General features: G+C 53.3%; 1 protein-coding gene across 1 annotated transcript; it reads left to right on the plus strand.

Moving 5' to 3' along the window:
* The first annotated feature begins 1,253 nt into the window (after window positions 1–1,253).
* Window positions 1,254–2,987, plus strand: LOC123164946 (fibrous sheath CABYR-binding protein). The gene is made up of 2 exons (XM_044582565.1): window positions 1,254–1,506; window positions 1,679–2,987. Exons 1-2 carry the CDS (start codon window positions 1,492–1,494, stop codon window positions 2,579–2,581), a joined length of 918 nt encoding a protein of 305 aa, XP_044438500.1. The 5' UTR covers window positions 1,254–1,491; the 3' UTR covers window positions 2,582–2,987.
* Window positions 2,988–10,612: the final 7,625 nt, after the last annotated feature.

A 10,612-nucleotide genomic window follows, 5' to 3' on the forward strand; every position in this document is an offset into this window, starting at 1 on the left:
CATTTTCTAGGATCTCGAAACCACCAGTCATCCCGACCACAACTGACGTAGACTTATAAGAGAGAGAGCGGTAGCAAAACCATTTCCTTGTTTTATGATGGTAAATGACTAATGTTGCTAATTCATCTCTCATTGCTCTTGTGTCAAATTTGATCTTCTTCTTTCTCGAACAGATTTATTTTATTTGCAAAATTATTGTGCACTAGTCAATGGCCTTAACGATGAGAAAAAATCAAGCAAGTCCAGAGACAACGAGCAAGGCAACGCTAAAGTGGAAAGTGGAAAACATTTTTTTTAGAGAAAAGACATATACCCGACTTTATAAATAAAGCCACCAGACAGAGTGTCACACAGAGAAACCAGCGTTCATCGAACCACCATAACAGTACAGACAGAAAACATTTTTCCCCAAACATGATAATGAAAACAAGAACAAAAGAGAAAGAGAAAAATTGCAGTGTATTATCATTAGAAGACCTCGCCATCAAATGAGAAGGAATAAAGAAAACCTCATAAACCACGGTGACATGATTTGTCGAATTGGAGAAAGAATTAATAATTTTAGAATGATACCTCCAATTTAAAGTTGGGCTAAAGCAGCGATAAATAATATGGATGGATGAAAGGGAGTAGTTTAATTCGTGTCGAAGGATAAGAAATGTGACCACAAGAGAGTGATGAGATTAATCAAGAAGCAAATCGAATGGTGATTTTTTTGACTGGTTTATTAGATACTAGCCCTTCCAAAAACCAAATAAAAATACCCTAAAAACAAATAAAAAATCGACTGATTATAGCCCAGCATTTATTTTGCGCCGATCTGGACCAGCGGTAGGCTAGTGGTACTAGGATACAAGGCTGGCACTGTAGAACGTGCAGGGACGTGACGCGATGCACACATGTACTAGTACCATTGATCAGGTCGGTGCATGCATGCGTGTGACTGAGCGCGATGGCCCCCTCTTTACAACTCAAAAGGTACGCTTGCCCTCGTGGCCTTGCCAGCCCTCTCCCTTGGCCTTTTTCTCCATAAATTTCAAAGAAAACTGGGTAATCTGAACTCTTAACACAACAGTTTGGACCCTAGCTTCCGTGCATGCGTGGCCACCACCTTAATTTCGACATAGTGATCACTGATCACCGTACGCAACTTGCTTGCATTCACGTATAGCTGCAATAGTATAGTCCTCCAGTCCTCCTGTACGCGGGCGCAGATTCCCGTGAGATCAGAATGATGCAGATCGGTGTTTTGATTCCTCGATTTCATTTTATTTTTCGGCGTGACGAGAAAGGGCGGCTTGCTTTTTGCATCCTGGCTGTGAATCTTGTGACCGTTTTGCCCCTGAGAGCCACTATATAAGCCCCTCTACCGCAGCACATTGCTTCACACAACACAGTCGATCGCGTACTCTGATCTGACCGGTCGCGCCAAACCGAGCTCTAGCATCAGCTCGTCGGAGTTCGCACCGGTCGACTCAGAACTCTTCACCAATGGCCGCCGTCCAGGTAGAGATCTACACTGCTCAGTATGCATTATTATGGTTTCGTTGTGTTTCGATCATGTAGCTTTTGTCCTGCTGCCATGGTGCCACCTCGATCTCTGGCACGAGCAACCTGCTCAGACGTACGGTGCGTAGATAGTTATCTGACATGATGACGTGCGTCAATGTAAACGCAGGTCCAAGCCGCAACCCACGCCATGCCCGTCGAGGAGGCTCCGGCGCCGGCGGCGGTGGAGGCTGTCGAGACGGCCGCGGTGGCGGTGGAGGCTGTCGAGCCGGCCGTCGTCGTTGTCGAGGAGACTACGGTGGCAGCGGTGGAGATTGTCGAGCCGGCTGTCGCCACAGTCGAGGTGGCAGCGGTGGAGGCTGTCGAGCCGGCCGTTGTCGCTCCCCAGGAGGCCGTGAAGGAGGAAGCTGCTGCACCGGCCGTGACCGAGCTGGCGAAAGAGCCGGAGGCAGTTCCAGCAGAGACCAAAGAGGCCGAGCCCGAGGCAGTCCAGCCGGTCGTCGCCGCTGAGGAGGCCCCTGCTGCGCCGGCAGTGGTCGAGACCAAAGAGCCGGAAGCTGCCCCTGCCGAGGGAACAGAGACCGAAGTGGTGGAGCGTGAGGCGGCACCAGCTGAGGTCGAGACCAAGGAACCAGAGCAAGAAGCTGCTCCAGCTGAGACCGAGACCAAAGAGGCAGAGCCAGCCGCTGCCGAGGCTGAGGCCAAAGAGCCGGTGGCAGAGGAGACACCGGCCGAGGAGGAGGCCGCTGCCCCAGAGGCCGTTGTGGCAGTGCAGGAGGAAGCAGCAACTGCCGAGGCACCAGTGGAGGCTGCCGTCGCCGTCGAGGCAGCACCGGAAGAGACAGAAGCACCAGCTGCTGCTGCTGCCGAGGCAGAGGCTGAGGCCAAAGAGCCGGTGGCAGAGGCGCCGGTCCAGGAGGAGGCAGCGCCCGCAGCCACCGCCGCCGAAGCGTCGTCAGTGCAGGAGGAGGCAGCACCGGCCGAGGCACCTGCGGATGCGCCCGCGGCCGCCGAGGCGGTGCCGGCAGAGGCACCAGCTGCTGCCGCCGACGCCGACAAGGCCACCGAGTGAGTTGATGCGCGCGGGTGCGATCGTGCCCCGTGAGCTAGCCTTTGCCTGGCTTCCGTGCGCGTGTCCTGGCATGCCATGGCACCGTACCCAGTTCGTTTATTATTGGATCCGTATGTGTAGGCGTATTTCGTGAGTGGTCGTCGTCGTCGTCGCCTGGGTGCATTGTACGTGACGTAGCTGCGTACAAGGTCTAGCTAGCAGTCGTATGTGTGTCGTACTCAGGTGGTCTCAATAATGAGTCTGTGTCTTGCGTTCCGGGTCCCACTGTCAGTGATGTCATGGCGTCACTGGCTTTGGAGCCTATTTTTCGTCTCCTTTTTCTTGGTATTTCCGTTGGTTAATATATATGTGTAGCTATTTGTTTGTGTACTGTGTTGGTACTAAAGAAAGCGTGTGATTTGTGTAATGTCTCACCTGTGCTGTGGGATTCATGATCCGAGCTGCAATTTTAAAAACAGGCTGATCAGAGTGTATTTTTGTTTTCCATACGATCCTCGAAAAGGATTGGGTTCCATTATCAACGATAACAGAAGTCAGAGTATATGTTCGCCACAAATGCAGTTGTGCTCGACTCCTGTTCTGCAGATTACCAGTTGAACATTCGATCCACTAAAAGTTCCGAGGTTTAGAGCATCTCCAACCGCGCTCCCAATAAGGCTTCCCAGGCGATTTTTCGGCCGCCGGCGCCAAAAAATCGGCCCAGTCACGTTTTCAGGGGCCTTTTTTTCGCCGGCTCGGGCAGAAATTGGCGCCGGCGGACCCAACCCGAACCCGGCGCGCGGGGGGCGCCGGGCGAATCGTTTTTGGCGCGAAAGCGCCGCGGGCCAGCCGCGTCAGCGACACCGCCCGCCTCGTCTTCTCCCGACGCCTCGGTTTCCCGCGGGGAATCAATGGCAAGGCTGCCGCCGGTCAGCTTTGCCATTGATTCCTCACGGGCGACGCGTTCACGGGGCGGCGCACCGACGCCTCCCTTCCCTCGGACGCGTACACACGGACGCGGCGCGGCTATATATGGCCTCGCTCGCCTGTGATGAGTGTCACCTCTCCACCTCTCCCGAGCGCCGCCGCCGAGCTCTTCTCCCCCAGCCCTCCCTCTCCCGAGCGCCGCCGCCGATCTCTTCTCCCCCAGCCACTCCATCTCCCGAGCGCCACCGCCGATCTCTTCTCCCCAGCCACTCCATCTCCCCGATGGCCGAGCGTTTCCCCGGAGACGAGGCGGCGGCCAACGGCTTCGGCCGCCGTTCGCTCCGCGAACAGGAGTCCTGGCTCCTGTTCCAGGCGAACATCCCGGCGTCGCAGGACATGCGCGCCGGGCCGACGGGCTCGAGGCTCAGCAATGGGGGAGTGCCAATTCCCCCGTTGCCCGACGCCGTGGCCAAACCATCCTACTTCGCGACGAGGTCGAGATCGTGCGCGTCTCCCTCACCGACGCGAGCTCTCCCTCCCCCAGTACGCCGCCGACAACCACGCGGCTTTGGCGGCGTACTTCGAGCGCCGCCAGCAGCAGCGGCTGGCGTCCACCAACGGGGCGCCGGTGGTCGGCAGCGTGAAGAACAGCGAGGGGCGCCATCTGTGGTGGGGCGCCCCCGGCCGCACCCTTGAGGGCGTGCTGACGCACCTCGAGGGCGGCAACAACCCGCCGTTGGCGTACCCCCGGCGAGGGCGGCCGCCCCGGCGCCCCGCCGACGCGATGGGCAATGGGCGCCAAGGAGGTTCGGCGCGTCCTCCTCCTCTTCCTCCTCCCGCTCCTCCTCCCACTCCTCCGGCACTCCGACGCTTCTCGGCGTCAAGGCCGAGCCCGACATCGTCATCAACGAGGGCGGCCGGCGCGCCTCCTCGTCGGCTCCTCCTCCGCGCTTCGTCAAGCCAAAGACGGAGCCGGGGCTCGCGCCGGTGAAGACGGAGCTGGGGCTGGCGCCGGTGAAGACGGAGCACGGCGAGGTCGAGCTCGACGACGACGCGGCCCTTGAATGGGCATGCCAGGACTCCATCAAGATGGCGACAGAGCGCCAGCGCGCCGCCATGCGGCGCTTCGAGCAGCGCCGTCGAGGCCGCGACGAAGGAGGAGTCGTCATCATCGACGACAGCGACGACGACGACGACGCGCCGCCGCCGCCACCAGCCGGGGAGGGGTCCAGCAGGGGCGCCCGAGTCAAGGAGGAGAAGGCCGACGATGGCGGCGACGACGGCGACTTCTCGGCCTTCAGCAAGTTTTTTATATTAGTTTTTATATGTAATGGCGACTACTCGACTTAAATCCGCGAATATAAGCCCAAGTTTGCCGAAATTTGATGTGTTTTAGCCGAACTTTGCGTAAATTTGCTACACATTTTTTTCCCGCGCCTGGGGCCGGCCCTAGGGGCGGCGGCTGGGGGCCAACTCGCCCCCAGGCCCATTTTTTCGCCGGGTCACCCCCAGGCGGCGATTTTAGGCGCCCCCTGGGGGGCCAACGGCTGGAGATGCTCTTAGAACTCGCATAAACGTGAGATCTCACAAACCATGTGTTATTCGAAACTCACAAACAAGAACAACGGAATAAGTCCATGATCTACAACAAAAGAGTGCATGATCTGCAACAAAAGAGTCCATGATCATGGTTACATGGCAACATCAACTCTAAAAATAGTTTTTTAGTGAAACTCCAAAATTCTGTTCATTCATCACCGAGGCGGTTGGCTTCATCATGGGAGCTCCTATTCAATGCTCCAAGCATGAAATGCCCCTGTAATGCGGGCTGGACTGTGGCCCATGTAGTGCTTCTTGTACTTGGCGATTAGCTCTTTCTGCTCAGTTTTTCAGCTAGTTTTTTTTATCTCAGCCAAATTTTTAATTGAAAAAACTTTACTATTTTTAAAATAGTTATGGAGTAAAGCAAATGTTCATCGATTTTTTTATTTTTAATGGATTTAAAACATTTTCACCACCCAAATAAATGTTCACGGATTTAAAACATGTTCATGAATTAAATAAATGGATTTTTTGAAGATATTTAAACTTTTTAATAAAATGTTCATGATTTTTTAGATTGTTCACAGATTTAAATAATACTTATGAATTTTACAATACTCACACACTTTTCAAATTTTTTAATGTATTTTTATAATTGCTTGCCATTTTTAGAAACATCATAAAATTAAAATTTAAAATTAAATAAAAAAGGAAGAAAGCAAAAAATGAAAGAAAAAATAAGGGGGGAACAAAAAGAAATCGGTAAAACCATGAAACTGAAAAAGGATAATCCAGACTCACACGTGTCCCCGTTCTTTCCTCGGACCAACGTGCGTCTCGGCCCTGGCAAGCTACGCTAGACGAAATTGAGCTTGGTGCCCGCCAGGTGTTCGACAGAATTAAGGTCGGCCGGCTATGCCTTTCCATAGCTGCTAGGAAGGATGTGGTGTATTGTGCAAGGACCAGATCGGTTCTGGGACTAAGAATTCTTTGATACATCATGATTGCTGTTGTGATCTTGCACAACATGACTATTGAGCATGAGCTTCGCCAATATTTGGATTATTTGGGTTTGTCCTATTATAACTTCATGCGAAAGGTTGTGCATCCGCATAGAAAGGAACACGACATCCGACACTTCTCTTCAAGTTTATCATGAAATTCAAAATGTGGATACTCATGAAAGTATTGAGCGAGATATAATGGAGGAGTTGTGGACATGTAAATAGGCAACAAGACCGCTAGTTCCACTTCAATGTTTTGTGTTAGATGTTTGATGCACTTTGTGTTATGGTAGATAAACAATTGTGTTGAATTTGACTATCTGAGGTTACATTTATTATGAACTGTGTAATAATTAAGTAATATATGTGTTTATTGGAAAAGTAGAAAATTTTCTGGAGACCAAAAACCTTTTCTTGCCACCTTTTCTCGCCATCTCTAAAACCAATTTTTGGTCTCCAAATTTTTGGTTTCTTGTTGGAGATGCTCTCACGACATTAGAACAGCTCGCATTTTGGAATAATGATTTTATGGACACATCTTGTATGGAACAATCAAGTGACATAAAGTAATTAAGATAAAGGCTAACATGACACAAGAATCTGATTAGTACATGGTTCTCACAATCATCAAAGTTTCACATGCTCCAAGTGAAACCACACCCCTAATTCCTACTCCCTCCGTTCCCAAATATTTGTCTTTCTAGAGATTTCAACAAGTGACTATATACGAAGTAAAATGAGTGAATCTACACTCTAAAATATGTCTATATACATCCGTATATTGTGTCCATTTGAAATGCCTAGAAAGACAAATATTTAGAAACGGAGGGAGTACCAACTAAACTAAACACTGCATTAGCATAAGTAGATAGATTAGCAGATGGACAACAACAAGGTCACGTTTCGCTTGCAGAAAGACCAGGTCAATTCAGCCAGCGCATGCATGTCTGGTCAACATCATTGGATCGATCAGAAGCTCTTGTCAATGCAAACAGTGATGACCATCTCCTTGTCCGCCTGAGGTCCAGTCATCATGGCCGGCGGCACCGTCAAGAACTCCACCGTCTCCACGGCGACCTCGCCCGGCGCAGCGCTGCTGGTGACTTCACAGTCCAGTGTGATGGCGCGCTCGTTGCTGGCGTGCGCCCAGAGTTTGAGCCCGTACTGCTGCCCCGCCTCGCCGTTGGCCCTGACGCACACCACCGAGACGGCCCTGGCCGGCCCGAGCGCGCCGATGGCCAGGATGAACACGGCCTCGTCCTCCTCCGCCGCGACGAGCAGGACCCGCGGCTCCAACGCCCGGACGCCGAGCCCGAGGTGCGTGCCGTAGCGGATGGTGTGCACGGGCCAGGAGTGCGCGTCGATGAGGTGGGCGAGGAGGCTCATAGTTGCCAAGTTCCCGGGACGATGGGGTCGAGGGATGGGAACGAGGGTCGAGAATCGCCAGGTAGCCATAGCAGGGAACGATGGGGGTATACATCTCTCGAGCGAACCGATCGATAGGTGGAACGTGACCCAATCAATTTGGGAACGATGACCCGGGAACGATACGGCGTGTCGAGGAACGCGAGAGTGCATTAGTTAGGAATCTATAAATCATCGTGACAGAAAAAAGGATAAAATTGATTGATTCCATTATACTGGTAGCAGATCCCTAATTACATGGCTTGATTGTAGGTAAGCGAGCTATCTACGTTGCATATATGGCTGTTTTTTCCATAATCGAGGAAAGTGTGGAACATCCAAATACAAGTGCGAGCCTAGTGAGCGCACAGAACGCACGCGACATCCGCGGATGAACTTCCTGAACCGCGCGCCCTAGCCCAGCATCACCTCGGCCGGCGTCGCCGTAGAGCTCGAGCTGCTCACGGAGCGGAGCAACCTATGTGACGCGCCGCCCTCAGCCTGCACGAGCGCGCGCCTCGCCGCCGAGGCTCCCGTCGCGCCGCAGCAGCTCGTACTTGGTAAGGACCAGCGACGCGGTGAGGAAGCACCACGTACACAACGCCTGGACGCCATGGACTCCTGGTAAATCTCAGTGTCTCGAACTCTGATCAGTACCTCCTTTTTCTGTTTGCGATGGTAAACTGGAATCGGGACCCAGTGTTTTGATTTTTGGTGTCGCTGAAGTGGTTCGTATCCTAGCGTCCGGGATCGCGTCCCCGACATCGACTCTCGTCGTTCCACTCGTCGACCCCGACCCTCGATTCGGGACGGGTCTCGAGGGTCGCTGCCTCGTTCCCCGATCCCGCCAGGCTCCGCGGCGAGCCGACGAAGGCGCAGCCGGGCTCCGTGCAGGAGCAGGGCGCGTGCGGGCACACGCTCTCGTGGTTGCGGGGCTCGTAGACTCGTAGTAGGGCACGTAGCTCGGGCAGCCGTGCTGGTGGTAGGCGCACCGGACCCTGGCGGAGCAGACGATGCCGTCCATCACGGGGCACCGGACGTAGGCGCCGCCCTGGTCGCACGAGTGGCACCGCTTGCCGGGGAGCTTGCTCTGGCATCTGCTGCAAGCCGTGTGCCAGCCGGCCGCACACTGCATGCATGAACAGATTGAATAAAATTGGGATTGCACTTGCGAATGCAGGAAACCATTAATCGATCGAACTAATGAACAGGAAGAGAAACCTGGAAGACGGGAGGCCTCAGGCGATCGGAGCAGACGGGGCAGTGGAAGTGTGGAACGCGGCCGAGTCGATCTTGATGTCGATCTCCCTTCCGCCGCCACAACTGCACCACCACCTCCTCCTCCGTTTGGCTCCTGTACTACTACTGCCACTTCTTGCTTGACATTGGCTGGCAGTAGCAGCGGCTCATCCACCCTCGCCTTCTTGTTGCCGCGCTCCATTTGATCTAAGCAAAACGACCGGCGGCGATCAGTTATGCTATATATAAGGGCTTATTCCATATGTGGCCCCAATTCCTTAGTTGTGCTTAGTTTTCCCCACGCTTCAAATTTTTGCTCATTTTTCCCTACTCCTTTAGCTGAAACTCTTAAAAATGTTCATAACAGACGTTTGCCGTCTTGGCCGTTAACTGACTTATGGGGCCACGTTGGACTCTGTTGACTGTGGTTGTGGCTTCGATGGTTGGGCCGTGTTTGTGTTCATAGGACGGACCCGTTAGTTTGTTGGTAATAAATTAAAAAAGCCTGCTATCGATGGATGCAGCCTGCTATGCATGCCCGGCTTTGGCATCGATGTAGCCTGCTATGCATGCGAACACCGCCACGCACGCATCTAGTGACCTAGACCTAAACGCATGCATGCACGCCGACACGCACGCATCGATCCGTGCCGCACGGTTGCCGGTGGATTCAGTCGCTCTGCAGCATCGTTTCACGCGTCGCAGGCATACGTGCCGGTGGCAGAAGGGGCAGGCTGCACACACGCTCGCGTTCATATGTCGAGGCATCGGTTCACGCCGCACGGCTGCCGCTCGATTCAGTTGAGGCAGCCGCCAACGCAGAGCACGCAGAAGGGGGAGGCAGGCAGCCGCCAACGCAGAGCACGCAAAGCATGTTCGCATTGATTCACGTTCACACATTGATGATTGCATCGGTTCACGCACGCACTGAGTCACGATCTACGCCGTTTGCGCGTGTACCCACTTCGTCTCCCCCGGCTATTTAAACTGCCCTTCATTGCCTCTTCTTCTACAGATCCATCTGCGCCTGCCATTTCTCTTCTTCGCCCAAAAGCCAGAGCCGTTCCACTCAGCGAAGCGTTCAAGATGCAGTACAACGGGCCGACGTTCCAAGAGCCGCCCACCGTGCCGGAACGGCGGTACCCCGCCAACGTCGTCGTCGAGGCATCGCTCCGCGTGTGGGCGTTCTCACGCTGGAGGGGTAGCATTGAGCTTGCACGGGGGTTCCTCCGTGCGGGCTTCCACCACCTCCCGGCGGGCTCGCCGCCCATGTTCAACCTCGTGGAGCAGCGTCCCCACGCCAACGCTCCAGTGGTAGGGCTCGTCGTCCACTTCACCAACAGGTTCGATGCCTACTACCTGCTCGGCAAGGTGTATTGGTGTGGGTGCGAGTTCATCGCATTCACCACCTATAACATCTTCACCGACTTCGAGAGCATCTTCCCCGCTCGCAACCGCATGCACAGCCTCCCGTACTACCTCGGCGACAACGGCCTTGAGGAGGAGCAGTACTGAAGCCGACAGCGAAGAAGACGGTGAAGCCGGCGGTTAATGTGAAGACGACGGTGAAGACATGGCGGTGTTGCCCTAGCTACCCTATCTACTATGTAGTGTGAGTTTGGTGTGTGTGTTGCCCGACCTAGCTACCCTATCTATGTAAGGTTATGTTATATGTAAGAACTTATGTTGCCCTAGCAACCCTATCTAAGTTAAGTTATGTGTGTTATATTAATGCTTTGTTATGTTTGTATTTTGTTTGTCCCAAGTTTAGACACGGCTAATTGGCGTGGGGAAAATTAACCAAACTAAATAAAAATGATGTGTTTATAGATGCCTTCTAAAAATAAGAACATAATGTACATTTGTACACGGCTTTGGTTTGAGAGCTCTGTATTTTTAGGTATTCCAAGAATACTTTGGTTTTCAGAAATATTGA

This window comes from Triticum aestivum, chromosome 7D, assembly GCF_018294505.1.
Source record: "Triticum aestivum cultivar Chinese Spring chromosome 7D, IWGSC CS RefSeq v2.1, whole genome shotgun sequence".
Lineage (NCBI taxonomy): Eukaryota > Viridiplantae > Streptophyta > Magnoliopsida > Poales > Poaceae > Triticum > Triticum aestivum.